General features: G+C 42.5%; 6 protein-coding genes across 14 annotated transcripts in view; all 6 read right to left on the reverse strand.

Annotated features, from left to right (window-relative positions):
- The window catches only part of LOC128446183 (protocadherin alpha-C2), a 150794-nt gene that overhangs the window by 39704 nt on the left and 87022 nt on the right, over positions 1–24068 (reverse strand). The window contains exon 1 of one of the 9 annotated variants that reach the window (XM_053429159.1): positions 18145–20652. The exons of 7 other annotated variants lie outside the window; for them this stretch is intronic. In XM_053429159.1, coding sequence (XP_053285134.1) covers positions 18145–20523 — 2379 coding nt within the window. In that variant the 5' untranslated portion in view covers positions 20524–20652. Of the gene's footprint in view, positions 1–7725; positions 10206–18144; positions 20653–24068 lie in introns of those variants that run through there. One more of the 9 variants, XM_053429160.1, reaches the window with a different exon arrangement.
- Positions 787–3282, reverse strand: LOC128446187 (protocadherin alpha-2). Its single transcript, XM_053429170.1, has one exon. The coding sequence runs from the start codon at positions 3172–3174 to the stop codon at positions 787–789; it is 2388 nt and encodes a 795-aa protein (XP_053285145.1). The 5' UTR covers positions 3175–3282.
- LOC128446345 (protocadherin alpha-2-like) lies at positions 4171–6677 on the reverse strand. Its single transcript, XM_053429364.1, has one exon. It carries the CDS (start codon positions 6565–6567, stop codon positions 4171–4173), a length of 2397 nt encoding a protein of 798 aa, XP_053285339.1. The 5' UTR covers positions 6568–6677.
- Positions 11157–13746, reverse strand: LOC128446348 (protocadherin alpha-2). The gene has a single exon (XM_053429367.1). The coding sequence runs from the start codon at positions 13632–13634 to the stop codon at positions 11157–11159; it is 2478 nt and encodes an 825-aa protein (XP_053285342.1). The 5' UTR covers positions 13635–13746.
- LOC128446349 (protocadherin alpha-5-like) lies at positions 14707–17261 on the reverse strand. Its single transcript, XM_053429368.1, has one exon. It carries the CDS (start codon positions 17152–17154, stop codon positions 14707–14709), a length of 2448 nt encoding a protein of 815 aa, XP_053285343.1. The 5' UTR covers positions 17155–17261.
- Positions 21465–24029, reverse strand: LOC128446351 (protocadherin alpha-3). Its single transcript, XM_053429369.1, has one exon. It carries the CDS (start codon positions 23907–23909, stop codon positions 21465–21467), a length of 2445 nt encoding a protein of 814 aa, XP_053285344.1. The 5' UTR covers positions 23910–24029.

Here is a 24068-nt window from a genome sequence, read left to right on the forward strand (position 1 = left end):
GAGGAGACTGAAATCACCGAGCTCAAAAAACATTCTGTGGTCACGAGCGACCCCTCGTGGTAAAACTCGAGTATGTAAATATTGAGCAGCACAACTTCTTTTTCACACATTTAAACACCAGTTATATACTGTACCTTATCGTTTTGAAGGGATAAAGCACACTTTAAACAATTTCAGTATCAAAGGGAAAGTATCACGTCAAATACTTCCAGATAAACTACAGCACAAGATAGTGATCTAAGCCATACAAATATCTGGGGAAAAAGCAAGGGCTAAGCCAAAGGCTTGAATATATTCCGAGCTCAGCAGTGTTGACTAGTCTCCTCCATATAAGTCCACAATGCAATAACATTCTGCTATTTAAAGCCTATTCAGGATTTAACAAACCAAATTTTATCACTGTCACTTTGGAATAAAAAGTGACAGCCTAGGCAATAGTAATCACATAATACAACAACAACCACTACAAAAATGTTGAGGCAACAAAGACCCAGAAGACAACAATGTGTTTTCTTCTCATTTCAGCACCATGGAGAGTGCCCAACAAATACAGCTGCAGGCCTCAGATCCCTTTCAAAGTCTTATTAACACTTTTAAACCATTTGGTTTTCTTTTATATTATAGAGGAATAAGACTGTGTGTATATGGGTAGAACTACATACTCTGCTAAATTCGGTCAAGTTAAAGTTTTTTTCAGAAAAGCATAGAAAAATAAATTTGGGAAAGACAGACAGTAGAATTTTGATTTGACATTCAGACAGGAAATATTGACCTTCAGTGGAGATGTCAACTCACCTTATCTTTGTTTGGTAAAGTCTGAGTCATGTTATATGTGTCTCCTCCATTAATACTGATCAGTTCCGCATCTGCAGGCGGAAACTGTGCGGGGAAAACCACTACGTCACTCTTGAGCGTGTCTGAGCTGAAGCAGACGTCATACTGCTGAGTAGCTTTAGAGTAAGACCAGCTCCCGTCAGGGTGGGTGGTGATCATTGGGGCGCTGTACCTGCTGAAGCTGCTGTCTGTCCTGTGGCATTTGACAGCTATTAAAGTGATGAGGCTCAGCAAAAAAATGACTGACACCGAAACAATGCCGATCAGTAGATACAGGTTTAAATCAGAGAAGCCATCGTCCTTTGTGGGCACATGTCTGAACTGAGTCTGGATGTCAGCTGTGCTCTCAACCACCACCACATCTATAGACACAGTAGCTGACAGGGAGGGTTGTCCGTTATCAGAAACCAGCACCACCAAGGGGTGAGTTTTCAAGTCATTGTCACTCATTCTCCTCTTAGTCCTGATTTCCCCGGTGCTGGTTCCGATCCGGAAGAGGTTGTTTCCTTTGGGCTCAGAGAGGTGATAAGAAAGCAGTGCGTTGTATCCAGAGTCTGCGTCTACAGCCCTGATCTTAGCCACAAAGTATCCCGCTTCAGCAGAATAGGGGATGCTCTCACTGTTAACGGAGCCGTGCTCAGAGTATGGAGAAAGAACCGAGGGACTGTTGTCATTCTCATCCAGGATAAAAACGTTCACAGTCAAGTTGCTGCTGAGCGGAGGAACACCAGAGTCTGTGGCCTGAACTTTAAACTGAAACGTTTTCAACTCCTCAAAGTTAAAAGCCTGCAGACTGATTATATCTCCTGTTTCTGAATTGATGTTAACCATTGATGAAATTGGAATATTCTTTTGAGAGTTATCTAACAACCTGTATGTCAGCTTTGCATTACTGTCCAAATCAGGATCGTAGGCATTTATCGTATAAATAATGGATCCTGTTGGACTGTTTTCTTTCACGTAAATTTTTATCACTGGCTCCATGAAACGAGGTGCATTGTCATTGACATCAGAAACATGAACAGTAATGACCCTGGTGCTGGACAGAGGTGGAATTCCTTCATCTGCAGCTGTAATGGTGACATTGTAAAGAGAAGTGTTTTCTCTGTCCAATGGTCCATCTACTACTAATGAATAGTCATTTTTGTAGTTGGACTTGAGTTTAAACGGAACAGAGCCCTCCACCTTACAGTTAACTACACCATTGGTTCCTCCATCTGTATCACTCACTGTGAGAAAAGCAACTATTGTCCCCAGCTCTGCGTCTTCTTTTACAGGCGTCATCAGTGACGTCACTGAAATCACTGGGACATTGTCATTCACATCAATTATCTCTATTAATAATTTGGCATGTGCACTACGAGGAGAGGTGCCTTGATCCCGTGCTTGAACTCGGACCTCATAAGCAGGAGTCTCCTCATAATCTAATGTTCCCTTCACAGTAATTTCTCCAGTTTCTGAATTTAGATCGAAAATATTTGATGGATCAATATTACCCCGTTTGATCAAAGAATACAGGATTCTACTGTTCATGCCCTCATCTGCATCGGTTGCATTTAATTTAATAACAAGTGAACCAGGAGTCGCGTTTTCTTTGACACTCACTTTATAAAGAGATTTACTGAAAGTTGGTGTATTGTCATTAACATCAATAACGTTAACAATTAACTGCAAAGTTCCTGATCTCGGAGGTTTCCCTCCGTCTACTGCCGTCAGGACAAGTTTAATTACCGGCTGTTTCTCTCGATCCAAAGCTTTCTGCAGCACTAACTCAGCGGACACTCCGTGTTCTCCACCGCTTTGTACATCCAGAGAGAAATATTCATTTTGACTCAGCTTGTACGTCTTTACCGTGTTACTGCCAATGTCTGCATCTACTGCGACTGGGAGGAGATATTGCTCTCCCGGTGATATTGATTCAGAAATATGAAGTGAATGCGTTTGTTCAATAAAAGAAGGTGACTTATCATTTACATCTAGAATATTGACTTCAATGCGGTGTATATTCATTGGATTGTTTAAAGCAGCTTGTATCTTGATGGAGCATTTCGCTACATTAGGACAAAGCTCTTCTCGGTCTATTCTCTCGTCGACAAACAGGTTTCCGGTCCGCAAATTCACGTCAAAATATGTCTTACTGTAACTCGAAACAATACGCAGATCTCTGGCCTCCAGCTCCTGCAAGTTGATGTTTAAATCCTTTGCAATATTTCCCACTACGGTGCCTTTGTTCACCTCCTCGGAAATCGAGTAGGATATCTGCGAGGCGGACCCCTCACAAAGACAAAGCAGCGCAACGATATGAATCCAGGCGAATCCCTTTTGTTGTCGCACATACATCGTTGATGCAGAAAAAGAATATAATCCAGTAGCTTGTAGATTCACTGTCCAGGCATTTCCATGAAAGCCTGTGTTATTCTGCTGTAGCTCCTTCCCTTGTGGCACCAACACAACCGTGTGTCTAATAAACTGTTGGCCGATGACGATTTTATTTTACCGTGCACAGAGGAGGAGTTTTCGACATACGGAAACATTCATATCCATGGTCTCCAGCGACATCATGTGGCAAATGATGGATATTATACTCCTAATAACAGTAAAGCGATTTTCAGTATTATTCTGAATACATACACCATTATGAGTTAATTTTAATCTAAATTCAAAAACAATTATTAAAAACATTTAACACATACCAAGGTTAAAATAAACATGTTGCCATTTCACTCAGGTGATTGATATTTAAATAATCCAGTGAACTAGTGGAAGATAAAAAACACGTGTCTGTTGCTGGGAACGAAGGAAAATCATTGCATCCCCTCTTCCTATTCATACAATTCACCTTTAATGTTGTGTAAAAAAAACAATTCGGAGAATACAAATAACTAAAGTTATTTAATCTAAGTGTATAATTTAAGAGAAAAATGGCGCACAGTCAACATCTGAAACTCTTCCTTCAGCACCACGGAAGGCGCCGTTTGATGGCGTCTTGCTAAAAAAACTCAGGATATGTTTCCTTAAAATGTTACAACGATGTTTCAGGGAAAGATAACCACAACCACTGACTGCAAATTCAGCACCATCACATAAGCCATCCAAATACAAGTTAAGAATTGCCCGGTCAAGTTAAAGTACAACGATGTGTGTTCAACAGACTCCATCGATTTTCAAACAACTTTTTTAACTGTGCCACATTGTCAAATAAAGACAGAACCAAACAACCTGGTCATTTCAATCGTTTGTGTAAATGTTGGCCTGTATCTTCATTATGATATGCTCGCCTGCATATCAAACATTGCGATTATCTCAGTCATAGCATTTCTATTTTTCAAGATTTTACTACAATGTGTAACTCACCTTATCTTTGTTTGGTAGAGTCTGAGTCATGGTATAAGTTTCTCCTCCATTAATACTGATCAGTTCCGCATCTGCAGGCGGAAACTGTGCGGGGAAAACCACTACGTCACTCTTGAGTGTGTCTGAGCTGAAGCAGACGTCATACTGCTGAGTAGCTTTAGAGTAAGACCAGCTCCCGTCAGGATGGGTGGTGATCATTGGGGCGCTGTACCTGCTGAAGCTGCTGTCTGTCCTGTGGCATTTGACAGCTATTAAAGTGATGAGGCTCAGCAGAAAGATAACTGAAACCGACACGATGCCGATCAGTAGATACAGGTTTAAATCAGAGAAGCCATCGTCCTTTGTGGGCACATGTCTGAACTGAGTCTGGATGTCAGCTGTGCTCTCAACCACCACCACATCTATAGACACAGTAGCTGACAGGGAGGGTTCTCCGTTATCAGAAACCAGCACCACCAAGGGGTGAGTTTTCAAGTCATTGTCACTCATTCTCCTCTTAGTCCTGATTTCCCCGGTGCTGGTTCCGATCCGGAAGAGGTTGTTTCCTTTGGGCTCAGAGAGGTGATAAGAAAGCAGTGCGTTGTATCCAGAGTCTGCGTCTACAGCCCTGATCTTTGCCACAAAGTATCCCGTTTCAGCAGAAAAGGGGATGCTCTCACTGTTAACGGAGCCGTGCTCAGAATATGGAGAAAGAACCGAGGGACTGTTGTCATTCTCATCCAGGATAAAAATGTTCACAGTCACGTTGCTGCTGAGCGGAGGAACACCAGAGTCTGTGGCCTGGACTTTAAACTGAAATGTTTTCAACTCCTCGAAATTAAAAGCCTGCAGACTGATTATTTCTCCTGTTTCTGAGTTGATGTTTACAATAGATGAAATTGGAATATTTGTTTGAGAGTTATCTAACAACCTGTAAGTCAGCTTTGCATTACTGTCCAAATCAGGATCAGAGGCATTTATTGTATAGATAATGGATCCTGTTGGACTGTTTTCTTTCACGTAAATTTTTATCACAGGCTCCATGAAACGAGGTGCATTGTCATTGACATCAGAAACATGAACAGTAATGACCCTGGTGCTGGACAGAGGTGGACTTCCTTCGTCTGCAGCTGTAATGGTGACATTGTAAAGAGAAGTGTTTTCTCTGTCCAATGGTCCATCTACTACTAATGAATAGTCATTTTTGTAGTTGGACTTGAGTTTAAAAGGAACAGAGCCCTCTACCTTACAGTTAACTACACCATTGGTTCCTCCATCTGTATCACTCACTGTAAGAAAAGCAACTATTGTCCCCAGCTCTGCGTCTTCTTTTACAGGCGTCATCCGTGAAGTCACTGATATCTCTGGGGCATTGTCATTCACATCAATGATCTCTATTAATAATTTGGAATGTGCACTACGAGGAACAGGACCTTGATCCATAGCTTGCACTCTGACCTCATACGCAGGAGTCTCTTCCCAATCTAATGTTCCCTTCACAGTAATTTCTCCAGTTTCTGAATTTAGATCAAAAATATTTGATGGATCAATATTACCTCGTTTGAGAAAAGAATACAGGATCTTACTGTTCATATCCTCATCCGCATCGGTTGCATTTAATTTAATAACAAGTGAACCGGGAGACGCGTTTTCTTTGACATGCACTTTATAAAGAGATTTACTGAAAGTTGGTATGTTATCATTGACGTCGATAACATTAACAATTAATTGTAATGAGCCCGTTCGGGGGGGCCTGCCTCCGTCTATAGCCGTCAGGACAAGTTTAATTAGCGACTGTTTCTCTCGATCTAAAGCTTTCTGCAGCACTAACTCAGCGGACACTCCGTGTTCTCCACCGCTTTGTACATCCAGAGAGAAATGTTCACTTTGACTCAGCTTGTACGTCTTTACTGAATTCCCACCGATGTCTGCATCTACTGCTATGGGGAGAAAATATCGCTCTCCCATCAACGATGATTCAGATATATTCAAATAATACGTGTTTTCAATAAAAGCAGGTGGGTTGTCGTTTACATCCAAAACGTTGATCTCTACGCGGTGTGCAGTCATAGGGTTGTTTAAAACAGCTTGTATTTTCAACAAGCATTTTTCCAAATTAGGACAAAGCTCTTCTCGGTCTATTCTCTCATCGACAAAGATGTTTCCGGTCCGCAAATTCACGTCAAAATATGTCTTACTGTAACTCGAAACAATACGCAGATCTCTGGCCTCTAGTTCCTGCAGGTTGACGTTTAAATCCTTTGCGATATTCCCCACTACAGTGCCTTTGTTCGCCTCCTCGGAAATCGAGTAGGATATCTGCGAGGCGGTCCAGTCACAAAGACAAAGGAACGTTACGACTTGAATCCAGATGACCTCACTTTCTCGTCGGATATACATTGTTGAAATAACATAAGAACTGAGCCCAGTCGATCATTTATCCTCAGCAGTGATATTTCCACCCAAAGATAGATTGTTGTGGGGAAGCTCCTGCCCTTCTCGTCACGGCACCTTCAGTGGGTGTACTAAGGCTGATGACGATATATTTTGTCCTCGGCAGGGAGGAGTTTTGGACTTACACGCACACATTCATGGATACGGTCTCCTGCGACCTCGTGTGGTGAATAATGGGGAATGAAATACAACCCAGTGTGTAACATATGGTCATCTCATTCAAAACTTAATGAATGATAGAAATTATGAGGTTTACCTTTTTAATATTTAATGTGACAACCACTATTGGATGGAAAAGCTAAACACTTTAGTGGCTGAACAAGAAATGTAAAGTACAAATAACGAAATATACCCATAAAAACGATTACAATGAAATTTAGTACCATACTTTACATTGTCCATATTAGGAATATGTCATACATGAAAGAGATCATATTTGTTTCCAGCATGGCAACGAAACTACATACTTCCATCGGTATGTCTAGCACAAAGGACAGCGCCTTTTCACTGCATTCAGTTTAAGAAGGCTTGGCAAAACCTCAGCTGAGTTAAACCTGTTTCATATGAGGTTACAAGCTCAGCACCAATGCAATCACTGTTTCAGTTCAGAAAAAAACATCTTGAATTTGTATAATCACTACTAAAATGTTGCCAACATGAATGAACTAGTCATGTCTTTCAGCTGAATGAGACAAAGGCAGCGTTCTCCAGAGTGAAATCAAAATACTGACTATGAACAAGTTCAATACTCACAAAGCACCATAACCAGTTTACTTTAAATGTGTTTAAACATAGAATCTTGGTCAAAACCACCAAAGGTAGAAAATACATTGCGTTAAATCTGAATGGACTAGAAATTGTTATACTTGTTGTCCAGCATCAATCTAAAACATTTTGTTTCCTTAATGCACACAGATACTGTCATGAGAGGTTAAAGTAGTCGATGCAACAAGTGCAATAGATTGACAGACTGATAGTATTTATTTGGCTCATTTATGATGTGTTATTAGATTTCTGCTGTATTGCTTAAAATAATAAGCAGATAGTAAATCTCATGTTTTTGTCATAGTTTCGTTTCCCAAGCATCCAGCACAAATTGCCTACCTTGTCTTTGTTGGGCAAAGTCTGAGTCCTGTTGAATGTTTCTCCTCCATTAATACTGATCAGTTCCGCATCTGCAGGCGGAAACTGTGTGGGGAAAACCACTACGTCACTCTTGAGGGTGTCTGAGCTGAAGCAGACGTCGTACTGCTGAGTAGCATTAGAGTAAGACCAGCTCCCGTCAGGGTGGGTGGTGATCATTGGGGCGCTGTACCTGCTGAAACTGCTGTCTGTCCTGTGGCATTTGACTGCTATTAAAGTGACGAGGCTCAGCAGAAAGATGACTGACACCGACACGATGCCGATCAGCAGATACAGGTTTAAATCAGAGAAGCCATCGTCCTTTGTGGGCACATGTCTGAACTGGGTCTGGATGTCAGCTGTGCTCTCAACCACCACCACATCTATAGACACAGTAGCTGACAGGGAGGGTTCTCCGTTATCAGAAACCAGCACCACCAAGGGGTGAGTTTTCAAGTCATTGTCACTCATTCTCCTCTTAGTCCTGATTTCCCCGGTGCTGGTTCCGATCCGGAAGAGGTTGTTTCCTTTGGGCTCAGAGAGGTGATAAGAAAGCAGTGCGTTGTATCCAGAGTCTGCGTCTACAGCCCTGATCTTTGCCACAAAGTATCCAGCTTCAGCAGAATAGGGGATGCTCTCACTGTTAACGGAGCCGTGCTCAGAATATGGAGAAAGAACCGAGGGACTGTTGTCATTCTCATCCAGGATAAAAACGTTCACAGTCACGTTGCTGCTGAGCGGAGGAACACCAGAGTCTGTGGCCTGGACTTTAAACTGAAATGTTTTCAACTCCTCAAAGTTAAAAGCCTGCAGACTGATTATTTCTCCTGTTTCTGAGTTGATATTTACAATAGATGAAATTGGAATATTTGTTTGAGAGTTATCTAACAACCTGTAAGTCAGCTTTGCATTACTGTCCAAATCAGGATCAGAGGCATTTATTGTATAAATAATGGATCCTGTTGGACTGTTTTCTTTCACGTAAATTTTTATCACAGGCTCCATGAAACGAGGTGCGTTGTCATTGACATCAGCAACATGAACAGTAATGACCCTGGTGCTGGACAGAGGTGGAATTCCTTTGTCTGCAGCTGTAATGGTGACATTGTAAAGAGAAGTGTTTTCTCTGTCCAATGGTCCATCTACTACTAACGAATAGTCATTTTTGTAGTTGGACTTTAGTTTAAAAGGAACAGAGCCTTCTACCTTACAGTTAACTACACCATTGTTTCCTCCATCTGTATCACTCACTGTGAGAAAAGCAACTATTGTCCCCAGCTCTGCGTCTTCTTTTACAGGCGTCATCAGTGACGTCACTGAAATCACTGGGACATTGTCATTAACATCAGTTATCTCTATTAATAATTTGGCATGTGCACTACGAGGAGAGGTGCCTTGATCCATCGCTTGAACTCTGACCTCATAAGCAGAAGTCTCCTCATAATCTAATGTTCCCTTCACAGTAATTTCTCCTGTTTCTGAATTTAGATCAAAAATATTTGATGGATCAATATTACCTCGTTTGATCAAAGAATACAGGATCTTACTGTTTATGCCCTCATCTCTATCAGTTGCATTTAACTTAATTACAACTGAACCCGGAGTCGCATTTTCTTTGACACGCACTTTATAAAGAGATTTACTGAAAGTGGGTATGTTATCATTGGCGTCGATTACATTAACAATCAATTGTATAGATCCGGATCTAGGAGGTCTGCCTCCATCTACAGCCGTCAGGATAAGTTTAATTAGCGACTGTTTCTCTCGATCCAAAGCTTTCTGCAGCACTAACTCAGCGGACACTCCGTGTTCTCCACCGCTTTGTACATCCAGAGAGAAATGTTCACTTTGACTCAGCTTGTACGTCTTTACTGAATTCCCACCGATGTCTGCATCTACTGCTATGGGGAGAAGATAACGCTCTCCCGTCAACGATGATTCAGAAATATTCAAATAATACGTGTTTTCAATAAAAGCAGGTGGGTTGTCGTTTACATCCAAAACGTTGATCTCTACGCGGTGTGCAGTCATGGGGTTGTTTAAAACAGCTTGTATTTTCAACAAGCATTTTTCCACATTAGAACAAAGCTCTTCTCGGTCTATTCTCTCGTCGACAAAGATGTTTCCGGTCCGCAAATTCACCTCAAAATAGTTCTTACTGTAACTCGAAACAATACGCAGATCTCTGGCCTCCAGTTCCTGCAGGTTTACGTTTAAATCCTTTGCAATATTCCCCACTACAGTGCCTTTGTTCGCCTCCTCGGAAATCGAGTAGGATATCTGCGAGGCGGTCCAGTCACAAAGACAAAGGAGCGTTACGACGTGAATCCAGATGACCTCACTTTCTCGTCGGATACACATTGTTGAAACAACATAAGAACTGAGCCCAGTCGATCATTTATCCTCCGCAGTGATATTTCCACCCAAAGCTAGATTGTTGTGGGGAGGCTTCTGCCCTTCTCGCCACGGCACCTTCAGTGGGTGTACCAAGGCTGATGACGATTTATTTGTTCCTCAGCAGGGAGGAGTTTTGGACGTACACGCAGACATTCATAGTTACGGTCTCCTGCGACCTCGTGTGGTGAATGATGGGGAATGAAACACAACCCAGTGTGTAACACACGGTCATCTCATCCAAAACATTATGAATGACAGAAATAATTAGGTTTACCTTTTGAATATTTAATGTGGCAACCACTACTACACTTAAGTTGGTGAATGAGTCATTGTAAAGTACAAATACTCCAACATACCCAGAAATAAGATTACAATGACATTGATACCATACTTGAAATTGCCCATTTCAGTAATGAGGTTTACATTAAAGACATCATACTTTTTTCCTGCATGGTTGCAAAAGCATATACAGCCAACAGTAGTTCTAGCACCATGGACAGCGCCTTTTTACTGCATTTAGTTTGAGGAGGCTTTGCAAAACCTCAGCTGAGTTAAACCTGTTTCATATGAGGTATCAAGCTCAGCACCAATGCAATCACTGTTTAAGTTCAGACAAAACCATTTTGAAATCTTGTAATCACTACTAAAATGTTGCGAACATGAATGAAAGAATCATGTCTTTCAACTGAATGACACAAAGGCAGCGTTCTCCCCGGCAGAGAGTAAAATCTAAATACTGACTTTGAACAAGTTCAATACCCCCAAAGCACCATAACCAGTTTACTTTAAATATGTTTAAACATGGAATCTTGGTCAAAACCGCCAAAGCTAGAAAATACATTGCGTTAAATCTGTAAGGACTAGAAATTGTTATACTTGTGGTCCAGCATCAATCTAAAACATTTTGTTTACTTAATAAACACAGATACTGTCATGAAAGATTAATGTAGTCGATGCAACAAGTGCAATAGATTGTCAGACTGATAGTATTTCTTTGCCTAATTTATGATGTGTTATTAGACTTCTGCTGTATTGCTTAAAAATAATAAGCAGTTAGGAAATCTCATGTTTTTGTCACACTTTTGTTTCCCAAGCATCCAGCACAAATTGCCTACCTTGTCTTTGTTGGGCAAAGTCTGAGTCCTGTTGAATGTTTCTCCTCCATTAATACTGATCAGTTCCGCATCTGCAGGCGGAAACTGTGTGGGGAAAACCACTACGTCACTCTTGAGGGTGTCTGAGCTGAAGCAGACGTCATACTGCTGAGTAGCATTAGAGTAAGACCAGCTCCCGTCAGGGTGGGTGGTGATCATTGGGGCGCTGTACCTGCTGAAGTTGCTGTCTGTCCTGTGGCATTTGACTGCTATTAATGTGATGAGGCTCAGCAGAAAGATGACTGACACCGACACAATGCCGATCAGTAGATACAGGTTTAAATCAGAGAAGCCATCGTCCTTTGTGGGCACATGTCTGAACTGAGTCTGGATGTCAGCTGTGCTCTCAACCACCACCACATCTATAGACACAGTAGCTGACAGGGAGGGTTCTCCGTTATCAGAAACCAGCACCACCAAGGGGTGAGTTTTCAAGTCATTGTCACTCATTCTCCTCTTAGTCCTGATTTCCCCGGTGCTGGTTCCGATCCGGAAGAGGTTGTTTCCTTTGGGCTCAGAGAGGTGATAAGAAAGCAGCGCGTTGTATCCAGAGTCTGCATCTACAGCCCTGATCTTTGCCACAAAGTATCCCGCTTCTGCAGAATAGGGGATACTTTCACTGTTAACGGAGCCGTGCTCAGAGTATGGAGAAAGAACTGAAGGACTGTTGTCATTCTCATCCAGGATAAAAACGTTCACAGTCACATTGCTGCTGAGCGGAGGAACACCAGAGTCTGTGGCCTGAACTTGAAACTGAAACGTTTTCAACTCCTCAAAGTTAAACGACTGCAGACTGATTATATCTCCTGTTTCTGAGTTGATGTTTACAATGGATGAAATTGGAATATGCTTTTGAGAGTTATCTAACAACCTGTAAGTCAGCTTTGCATTACTGTCCAAATCAGGATCAGAAGCATTGATTGTATAAATAATGGATCCTGTTGGACTGTTTTCTTTCACATACATTTTTATCACAGGCTCCATGAAACGAGGTGCATTGTCATTGACATCAGAAACATGAACAGTAATGACCCTGGTGCTGGACAGAGGTGGAATTCCTTCGTCTGCAGCTGTAATGGTGACATTGTAAAGAGAAGTGTTTTCTCTGTCCAATGGTCCATCTACTACTAATGAATAGTCATTTTTGTAGTTGGACTTGAGTTTAAAAGGAACAGAGCCCTCTACCTTACAGTTAACTACACCATTGTTTCCTCCATCTGTATCACTCACTGTGAGAAAAGCAACTATTGTCCCCAGCTCTGCGTCTTCTTTTACAGGCGTCATCAGTGACGTCACTGATATCTCTGGGGAATTGTCATTTACATCAATTATCTCTATTAATAATTTGGCAAGTGCACTACGAGGAGAGGTGCCCTGATCCATCGCTTGAACTCTGACCTCATAAGCAGGAGTCTCCTCATAATCTAATGTTCCCTTCACAGTAATTTCTCCAGTTTCTGATTTTAGATCAAACATTTTGGATGGATCAATATTACCTCGTTTGATCAAAGAATACAGGATCTTACTGTTCATGCCGTCGTCTGCATCAGTTGCATTTAACTTAATTACAAGTGAACCAGGAGTCGCGTTTTCTTTGACACGCACTTTATAAAGAGATTTACTGAAAGTGGGTATGTTATCATTGGCGTCTATTACATTAACAATTAATTGTAACGAACCCGTTCGTGGCGGTCTGCCTCCATCCACAGCCGTCAGGACAAGTTTAATTACTGACTGTTTCTCTCGATCTAAAGCTTTCTGCAGCACTAACTCAGCGGACACTCCGTGGTCTCCACCGCTTTGCACATCAGGAGAGAAATTTTCATTTTGACTCAGCTTGTACGTCTTTACTGAATTCCCACCGATGTCTGCATCTACTGCTATGGGGAGAAAATATCGCTCTCCCGTCAACGATGATTCAGAAATATTCAAATAATACGTGTCTTCAATAAACGCAGGTGGGTTGTCGTTTACATCCAAAACATTGATCTCTACGCGGTGTGCAGTCATGGGGTTGTTTAAAACAGCTTGTATTTTCAACAAGCATTTTTCCAACTTAGGACAAAGCTCTTCTCGGTCTATTCTCTCATCGACAAAGATGTTTCCGGTCCGCAAATTCACTTCAAAATATTTCTTACTGTAACTCGAAACAATACGCAGATCTCTGGCTTCCAGTTCCTGCAGGTTAACGTTTAAATCCTTTGCGATATTCCCCACTACAGTGCCTTTGTTCGCCTCCTCGGAAATCGAGTAGGATATCTGCGAGGCGGTCCAGTCACAAAGACAAAGGAGCGTTACGACGTGAATCCAGATGACCTCACTTTCTCGTCGGATATACATTGTTGAAACAACATAAGAACTGAGCCCAGTCGATCATTTATCCTCAGCAGCGATATTTCCACCCAAAGCTAGATTGTTGTGGGGAGGCTCCTGCCCTTCTAGCCACGGCACCTTCAGTGGGTGTACTAAGGCTGATGACGATTTATTTTTTCCTCAGCAGGGAGGAGTTTTGGACGTACACGCACACATTCATGGTCACGGTCTCTTGCGACCTCGTGTGGTGAATGATGGGGAATGAAACTCAAGCCAGTGTGTACCACAAAGTCATCTCATCCAAAACTTAATGAATGACAGAAATGATTAGGTTTACCTTTTGAATATTTAATGTGACAACCACGAGTACACTTTGGTGGCTGAACGAGTCATTGTAAAGTACTAATACTCCCACATACCCAAACATAAGATTACAATGGAATTGATACCATACTTTAAATTGCCCATTTCAGGAATGAGGGATACATTACAGAGATCATATTTTTTTCCTGCATGGTTACAAAAACACATACAGCCATCAGTAAGTCTAGCACCATGGACAGCGCCTTTTCACTGCATTCAGTTTGAGGGGGCTTTGCGAACCACAGCTGAGTTAAACCTGTTTCATATGAGGTTACAAGCTCAGTACCAATGCAATCACTGTTTCAGTTCAGACAAAACCATCTTGAATTTGTGTAATCACTACTAAAATGTTGCCAACATGAATGAACTAGTCCTGTCGTTCAGCTGAATGACAAAAAGGCAGCATTCTCCCTGGCAGAGAGTCAAATCAAAATACTGACTATGACCAAGTTCAATCCTCCCATCACACCATAACCATTTTACTTTAAAAACGTTGAGACGAGGCTTCTTGCTCAAGACCGCTAGATTGAGAAAATACATGGCGTCAAATCTGAAAGGGCTAGAAAGTGTTATACTTGTGATCCAGCAATCAATGTAAAACATTTAGTGTCCTTAATGTACACACATACTGTCATGTAGGTTAAATTAGTTGATGCAACAAGTGCAATAGGTTGTCAAACTGATAGTATTTTGTTTGCCTTATGTATAATGTGTTATTTGATTTCTGCTGTATTGCTTAAAATAATAAGCAGATAGGAAATCTTGTGTTTTTGTCATAGTTTCGTTTCCCAAGCATCCAGCACAAATTGCCTACCTTGTCTTTGTTGGGCAAAGTCTGAGTCCTGTTGAATGTTTCTCCTCCATTAATACTGATCAGTTCCGCATCTGCAGGTGGAAACTGTGTGGGGAAAACCACTACGTCACTCTTGAGCGTGTCTGAGCTGAAGCAGACGTCATACTGCTGAGTAGCATTAGAGTAAGACCAGCTCCCGTCAGGGTGGGTGGTGATCATTGGGGCGCTGTACCTGCTGAAGCTGCTGTCTGTCCTGTGGCATTTGACAGCTATTAAAGTGACGAGGCTCAGCAGAAATATGACTGACACCGACACAATGCCAATCAGCAGATACAGGTTTAAATCAGAGAAGCCATCGTCCTTTGTGGGCACATGTCTGAACTGAGTCTGGATGTCAGCTGTGCTCTCAACCACCACCACATCTATAGACACAGTAGCTGACAGGGAGGGTTCTCCGTTATCAGAAACCAGCACCACCAAGGGGTGAGTTTTCAAGTCATTGTCACTCATTCTCCTCTTAGTCCTGATTTCCCCGGTGCTGGTTCCGATCCGGAAGAGGTTGTTTCCTTTGGGCTCAGAGAGGTGATAAGAAAGCAGCGCGTTGTATCCAGAGTCTGCGTCTACAGCCCTGATCTTTGCCACAAAGTATCCCGCTTCAGCAGAATAGGGGATGCTCTCACTGTTAACGGAGCCGTGCTCAGAGTATGGAGAAAGAACTGAAGGACTGTTGTCATTCTCATCCAGGATAAAAACGTTCACAGTCACGTTGCTGCTGAGCGGAGGAACACCAGAGTCTGTGGCCTGAACTTTAAACTGAAACGTTTTCAACTCCTCAAAGTTAAAAGCCTGCAGACTAAGTATATCTCCTGTTTCTGAGTTGATGTTTACAATAGATGAAATTGGAATATTTTTTTGAGAGTTTTCTAACAACCTGTAAGTCAGCTTTGCATTACTGTCCAAATCAGGATCAGAGGCATTTATTGTATAAATAATGGATCCTGTTGGACTGTTTTCTTTCACATAGATTTTTATCACAGGCTCCATAAAACGAGGTGCATTGTCATTGACATCAGAAACATGAACAGTAATGACCCTGTTGCTAGACAGAGGTGGAATTCCTTCATCTGCAGCTGTAATGGTGACATTGTAAAGAGAAGTGTTTTCTCTGTCCAATGGTCCATCTACTACTAATGAATAGTCATTTTTGTAGTTGGACTTGAGTTTAAACGGAACAGAGCCCTCCACCTTACAGTTAACTACACCATTTGTTCCTCCATCTGTATCACTCACTGTGAGAAAAGCAACTACTGTCCCCAGCTCTGCGTCTTCTTTGACAGGCGTCATCAATGACGTCACTGATATCTCTGGGGCATTGTCATTCACATCAATTATCTCTATTAATAATTTGGCATGTGCACTACGAGGAGAGATGCCTCGATCCATCGCCTGAACTCTGACCTCATAAGCAGCAGTCTCCTCATAATCTAATGTTCCCTTCACAGTAATTTCTCCAGTTTCTGAATTTAGATCAAATATACTTGATGGATCAATATTACCTCGTTTGAGAAAGGAATACAGGATCTTACTGTTCATGCCCTCGTCTGCATCGGTTGCATTTAACTCAATAACGAGTGAACCGGGAGACGCGTTTTCTTTGACACGCACTTTATAAAGCGTCTTGCTAAAAATGGGCGTATTATCATTGTTATCTAAAACATTAACATTAATTTTCAGTGTTCCCGATCTGGGAGGTTTTCCTCCATCCACAGCCGTCAGAATAAGCGGAATTAGCGACTGTTTCTCTCGGTCCAAAGCTTTCTGCAGCACTAACTCAGCGGACACTCCGTGCTCTCCGCCGCTTTGCACATCCAGAGAGAAATGTTCATTTTTACTCAGCTTGTACGTCTTCACTGAGTTGCCACCGATGTCTGCATCTACTGCTATGGGGAGAAAATATCGCCCTCCCGCTGACAGTGATTCCGAGATGTTTAACCAATAAAACTGTTCAATGAATTCTGGCGAGTTATCATTTATATCTAGCAGACTAACCTCAATGCGGTGTGCATTCATTGGATTGCTTAAAACAGCCTGTATTCTCAGGGAGCATTGTGCTGTGTTCGGACAAAGCTCTTCTCGGTCTATTCTCTCGTCGACAAACAGGTTCCCAGTCCGCAAATTCACGTCAAAATATTTCTCACGGTAACTAGAAACAATTCGTAAATCCCTCGTTTCTAGATCCTGTGCATTCAAGTTCAAATCCTTTGCGATATTCCCCACCACCGTGCCTTTGTTTGCCTCCTCGGAAATGGTGTAGGATAACTGTGCAGCGGACCAGTCACAAAGACAAAGCAGCGCAAAAATATGAATCCAGGCGTGTATATCGTTTTCCATCGCTGTACAATGAGCATTAAATCCCCTCTAGTCGTTTATGTCCAGTTTATATGTATATCCGTCATAAACACGAATATCCAGCGGCAGCAGCAGCCCGTCTCGCCTCCTCCAACCCCAGCGTCTTCTCTCAACTGACAGTTTAAGGTCTCCCGTGCAGGGAGGAGTTTCACACACAATCCCAAAAATAAATCTACGGTCTCGAGCGACATCACGTGGTAAACGACCGACACGTCAACACAAATGGTTCACACAATAGTTTCGATGTATGAACACAAAATCGAAGATTATTGTTAGTGTCATAATTCATGTTAAGCATTTTAATATGTTTTCAGTTACATATTTGCATATGTACGGATTACTTCAAGTGTAAATAACCTTCAACTGATGCAGTGTGTAAGAGACCCTTACTCCTTCATTTCAGGGACTTCAGGGATAGTTTGTATTCCCATGAATACAAACTATCACAAGCATCTTGGTCCTCTCTTTTTCACAATACTTGTTGGATGTTGATTTTGCCACCAAATATTTTACATATACCACCAAGCTGTATTCTACCTTTACAGCGTAGTGCATGGCTCCACATGTGTTTCAGCCAATATGGAGAGTTTAGCAACCATTTTTATGTCTAAGAACGTTTGACTGATATGACGTTATTCCTTACAACATTGACAATTTCCCAAAAATCTTTTTTCCCATCGAGATCCAAGACAAATATTATAACTAATCATTCTAATTGTGCACTGTGTGACATGGAAGCAAATTAAACGCGATGACGAGTTTCTACGCCTAAAAAAGTAAATTGTATGTCGTGATAAAAATACACCATTAGTGAGAAAAATGAGACGTGTGAATTAAACTCCACATACACAAATTAAGGCAAGATCATAAAAAATCGAGAAGCAAGGCAAAATATGTCTTGATATTGAATTGTGGAAGCTGAGATCACAACTACATTATATCAATAAAAAAATTACTAGGTGTTATCCTTACCTTGTCTTTGTTCGGTAAAGTCTGAGTCCTGCCATAAGTGTCTCCTCCGTTAATACTGATCAGTTCCGCATCTGCAGGCGGAAACTGTGCGGGGAAAACCACTACGTCACTCTTGAGCGTGTCTGAGCTGAAGCAGACGTCATACTGCTGAGTAGCATTAGAGTAAGACCAGCTCCCGTCAGGGTGGGTGGTGATCATTGGGGCGCTGTACCTGCTGAAGCTGCTGTCTGTCCTGTGGCATTTTACAGCTATTAAGGTGATGAGGCTCAGCAGAAAGATGACTGACACAGACGCGATGCCGATCAGTAGATACAGGTTTAAATCAGAGAAGCCATCGTCCTTTGTGGGCACATGTCTGAACTGAGTCTGGATGTCAGCTGTGTTCTCAACCACCACCACATCTATAGACACAGTAGCTGACAGGGAGGGTTCTCCGTTATCAGAAACCAGCACCACCAAGGGGTGAGTTTTTTGGTCATTGTCACTCATTCTCCTCTTAGTCCTGATTTCCCCGGTGCTGGTTCCGATCCGGAAGAGGTTGTTTCCTTTGGGCTCAGAGAGGTGATAAGAAAGCAGCGCGTTGTATCCAGAGTCTGCGTCTACAGCCCTGATCTTTGCCACAAAGTATCCCGCTTCAGCAGAATAGGGGATGCTCTCACTGTTAACGGAGCCGTGCTCGGAATATGGAGAAAGAACCGAAGGACTGTTGTCATTCTCATCCAGGATAAAAACGTTCACAGTCACGTTGCTGCTGAGCGGAGGAACACCAGAGTCTGTGGCCTGAACTTTAAACTGAAACGTTTTCATCTCCTCGAAGTTAAACGACTGCAGACTGATTATATCTCCGGTCTCCGAGTTGATGTTGACCACTGATGCTACGCGTGTACTCTTAGGTGAACTGTTAATCAGGTGATAAGTTGACTTTGCGTTTTCGTTTAAATCTGAATCGAACGTCGTCAGAGCATGTATTGTTGATCCAATGGGACTATTCTCTTTCACATAAACATTAATCTGCGAGTCCACGAACCTCGGAGGATTGTCATTAACATCCGACACGTGAACAGTTATTATGCTGGTGCTCGACAGAGACGGAGTTCCTTCATCTGTCGCTGTAATTGATACATTATATTGGGAAACACTCTCTCTGTCGAGAGTCCCATCCACTACCAACGAATAGTAGTTTTTATAGTTAGATTTTAATTTAAAGGGCACAGAACCTGTTAACTTACAGGTTGTGTCGCCATTTTTGCCTCCGTCTTTATCGGTGACAGTCACCATAGCAACAGCTGTGCCTATTTCAGCGTCTTCCTTCACTGGACTCATCAGTGATGACACAGAGATTTCCGGAGCGTTGTCGTTCACATCGATCACTTCGACTAAAACCTTGCAATGCGCACTGCGAGGAGGAGTGCCTTTATCTCGCGCTTGAACACGAATCTCATAAGCTTGATTCTCCTCATAATCAATATCACCTTTCACGGTAATTTCTCCAGTTTGATCATTCAGGGCAAATTTACTGTCAGGGTTTAAACGGCCCCTCTCTGTAAAAGAGAACAGAAGCTGGCCATTAACACCGTCATCTAAATCAGTAGCTGTCAGCGTTAATAACTTCGTGCCTACATCTGCATTTTCAACCACTTGGACCTTGTAGAGAGATTTACTGAAGACGGGTGAATTGTCGTTTACATCAAGAATATTAATTTGTAACTGTAAAGTCCCCGTTTTGGGAGGTTTTCCACCGTCCATCGCAGTCAGCGTGAGTTCAATAACATCCTGTTTTTCGCGATCTAAGGCTTTCTGCAGCACTAACTCAGCAGACACACTCTGCTCACCAGTGCTCTGTATATCCAGCGAAAAATAATCATTCGGGTTCAATTTGTAGGTCTTCACCGAGTTGATCCCCACGTCTGCGTCATGAGCCACAGGAAGCGGATGCCTCTCTCCGATATATGATGATTCAGACATATCAATTATACTTATTTCTTCCAGGAAAGACGGCGCATTGTCATTGATATCATTAACCACAACTTCAATTCGATGGAGGCTGCGAGGGTTACTCAGCACCGCCTCTATGTTTAAAGAGCACTTTACCGTAGTCGGACAAAGCTCTTCCCGGTCTATCCTCTCGTTAACGAAAAACATTCCGGTTTCGTGGTTAATGTCGAAATAGCGCTTGTTGTACGCCGAGGTAATTTGAAGTCCCGCGGACTCGAGCCGTTGAACATTGAGATTTAAATCCCGAGCGAGATTCCCCACCGCCGTTCCTTTGTCCACCTCCTCCGATATCGTGTACGATATCTGAGCCCCGGACCATTCGCAGAGACAAAGCAGGGTGAAAAGCAGACCCCCAATGTTATTCCATTGTTCACGAGCAGCCATCGCTGTTCAGAGGAAAGGCGACGTGTCCTGGTCACTGCCTTTTGGCCCGTCCGCGAAAAAAACACCACTTTTATAAATCCATTCTGACTGAGGTCCTCTCTCTTCAGTGCTTCACTCGACTGTACACTATCTCCACAGAGCACAGACAGAAGATGACGTTTACGTGTTTTGTCACGAGAAGAGGAGGAGTTCCTTCTCAACTCTGGACACAATATTTTTGCATGGTCTCCAGCGACCTCTCGTGACACATTAGTGTAAATAATGACTGCCCAAAATAGTATTTTCATCATGTACAGTGTAATTCATATTTTAGCCTAATATCAATAAAACATTTTTTTTGAAAGACTAACTCAATGGGTAGACTGTTCATTGAGCCATCACTAATATTAAGTTCAAGTAACTTGTGTTGTTAATCGTATTTATTTACATGATTTCTAGTTTTGTTGTTCTTTAACAGCACCTATGCCTTTTTATTTAATTTCACAATTACTAGACATAAGAACATAGGATATAATCTGCAAATCAGCACCACCACAACCAGCATCTGCATCTCAGTGCAACAAAATAAATAAGAAAACAATGTTTTCAGGACCATGGACAGCGACTCAACCCCGTTTGAATGCATTTCATGCCGTTGCTCAGAGTACTGCTTTGAAGATACCGAAGAACTTAGTTCACAGATTTCCTGTTTATCCGGGTCAAGTGCCATCAAACCATTCAGTATTTGTTTGACATGCCACAGAGATGGATAGACTACAAACAATAGTGAGATATCAACACTTTCAGATTTATGAGCGATTGTGTGTGTGCGAGTAGAGCTGGCCCCTATCAAAGGACTAGACACAAGTGTGTGAGAGTATAGCTGCATATCATTGATATTTAAAGTTGAAAAATAATTTGCAATCCATTTAAATCTTTTCAGGGTTTTGCACATTTAAATGTTACACAAAGCTGTGAAATCTGTTACAACTCACCTTGTCTTTGTTCGGTAAAGTCTGAGTCCTGCTATAAGTTTCTCCCTCATTAATACTGATCAGTTCCGCATCTGCAGGTGGAAACGATGCGGGGAAAACCACTACGTCACTCTTGAGCGTGTCTGAACTGAAGCAGACGTCATACTGCTGAGTAGCATTAGAGTAAGACCAGCTCCCGTCAGGGTGGGTGGTGATCATTGGGGCGCTGTACCTGCTGAAGCTGTTGTCTGTCCTGTGGCATTTGACTGCTATTAAAGTGATGAGGCTCAGCAGAAAGATGACTGACACCGACGCAATGCCGATCAGTAGATACAGGTTTAAATCAGAGAAGCCATCGTCCTTTGTGGGCACATGTCTGAACTGAGTCTGGATGTCAGCTGTGCTCTCAACCACCACCACATCTATAGACACAGTAGCTGACAGGGAGGGTTCTCCGTTATCAGAAACCAGCACCACCAAGGGGTGAGTTTTCAAGTCATTGTCACTCATTCTCCTCTTAGTCCTGATTTCCCCGGTGCTGGTTCCGATCCGGAAGAGGTTGTTTCCTTTGGGCTCAGAGAGGTGATAAGAAAGCAGCGCGTTGTATCCAGAGTCCGCGTCTACAGCCCTGATCTTTGCCACAAAGTATCCCGCTTCAGCAGAATAGGGGATGCTTTCACTGTTTACAGAGCCGTGCTCAGAGTATGGAGAGAGGACCGCAGGACTGTTGTCATTCTGATCCAGGATAAAAACGTTCACAGTCACGTTGCTGCTGAGCGGAGGAACACCAGAGTCTGTGGCCTGAACTTTAAACTGAAACGTTTTTAGCTCCTCGAAGTTAAAAGACTGCAGACTGATCATGTCTCCTGTCTCTGAGTTGATGTTCACCAATGTGGGGTTTGAAAGAGATGTACTTTCACTGTTTAAAATCGAGTAGCTCACCTGACCATTGTTGCTGGTGTCTGCATCTATTGCAGTCACTGATTTAATTACTGTTCCTACTTTGCTGTTTTCTTTCACATAAACGTTTATCACCGGTTCTGGGAAATAAGGCATATTGTCATTAACATCAGAAATGTGAACAGTAATGACGCTGACATTGGACAGAGGAGGACTCCCTTCATCTGTAGCTGATATAGTTATATTGTACAATGGAGTGACCTCTCTGTCGAGGCGCCCGTCAACCACCAAAGAAAAATAGTTTTTGTAATTTGTCTCTAACTTGAACGGGACGGTGTTCAAGATCTCACATTTTACTTCACCGTTTTTGCCACTGTCTCTATCTAGAACTGATACGAGTGCAATAGCAGTACCTGCACCAGCGTCCTCGTTCACTGTGTTGAGCAGTGACGTCACAGTGATTTCCGGAGCGTTGTCATTTACGTCAATCACTTCCACCAGCACTTTACTATGAGCAGACATCGGAGGCTGGCCTTTGTCTCTCGCCTCTGCCCGGATCTCAAAAGCTCTCTTTTCCTCATAGTCTATTTTTCCTTTCACTGAAATGATCCCCGTGTCAGGGTCAATTTTGAAAACATCCAGAATGTGATCCTGGTCCTTGCTTCGAAGAGAATATACTATTTCACTGTTTGGGCCTTCATCTGCGTCGGTCGCATTTAAGGTGAAGACTGCCGTACCGATGGGGATATTTTCCAAAATTTTGATTTTATGAAGACTATTGCTGAACATCGGTGCGTTGTCATTATTGTCGAGTATATTTATTTCAATTTCTGATGTGCCTGATTTCGGTGGCGAGCCCCCGTCTAACGCTGTTAACAGGAGCTGTAGATGTGGCTTTTTCTCCCGGTCTAGAGCTTTCTGCAGCACTAACTCTGGAGATATACTCTCCCCTCTTTTGTGCGTCGCAAGACTGAAGTATTCATTCGGACTGAGCTTATACGCACTAACGCCATGTTTACCTACATCAGCATCGCTTGCCTCCGATAACTCGAATCTGAATCCAGGCACTGTGTTCTCTGCAATGTCCAGTATCTGGGATTTTGTGTTAAATGACGGAGAGTGGTCATTTACATCTTTGATTTCTACCTCGACGCGGTAAAGCTTCAATGGGTTGTTAATCACAGCCTCTACGCTGACGGTGCATTTAGGTTCATCCGTGCAAAGCTCTTCTCGGTCTATTCTCTCACTGACATGAAGAAATCCGGTCTTTAGATTTACCTCGAAATATTTCCTCTTGGATCCGGTAACAATTTGAAACGAACGCGTCTCCAAATCCTGCACGTTGAGGTTAAGATCCTTAGCGATATTTCCGACATTAGTTCCCGGGTTTACCTCCTCTGAGACAGAGTATGAGAGCTGCCCAGACGCCGACTCCCAGTAACAATCCAACAACAGCAGCACCAGATATGTTACAAAAGACCTCCTGGTATTCGGCAGAGTCATAATTCCGTCGAAAATGAACCAAGCACTCATCCACAGCGATGTTTTCTATTGTGGAATGGTGAGATGTAGCTAAACTGCAGGCAGCGCTATGTCGACTTTCATATTTTAAAGACAAATAATCCACCATGCGCCCCGTCTCATCCCGTGTCTCTTTGTGATGGAAACCCACAGTCCCTTCGTCTTCTTTAA

Source organism: Pleuronectes platessa, chromosome 8 (assembly GCF_947347685.1).
Source record: "Pleuronectes platessa chromosome 8, fPlePla1.1, whole genome shotgun sequence".
Classification (NCBI taxonomy): Eukaryota; Metazoa; Chordata; class Actinopteri; order Pleuronectiformes; family Pleuronectidae; genus Pleuronectes; species Pleuronectes platessa.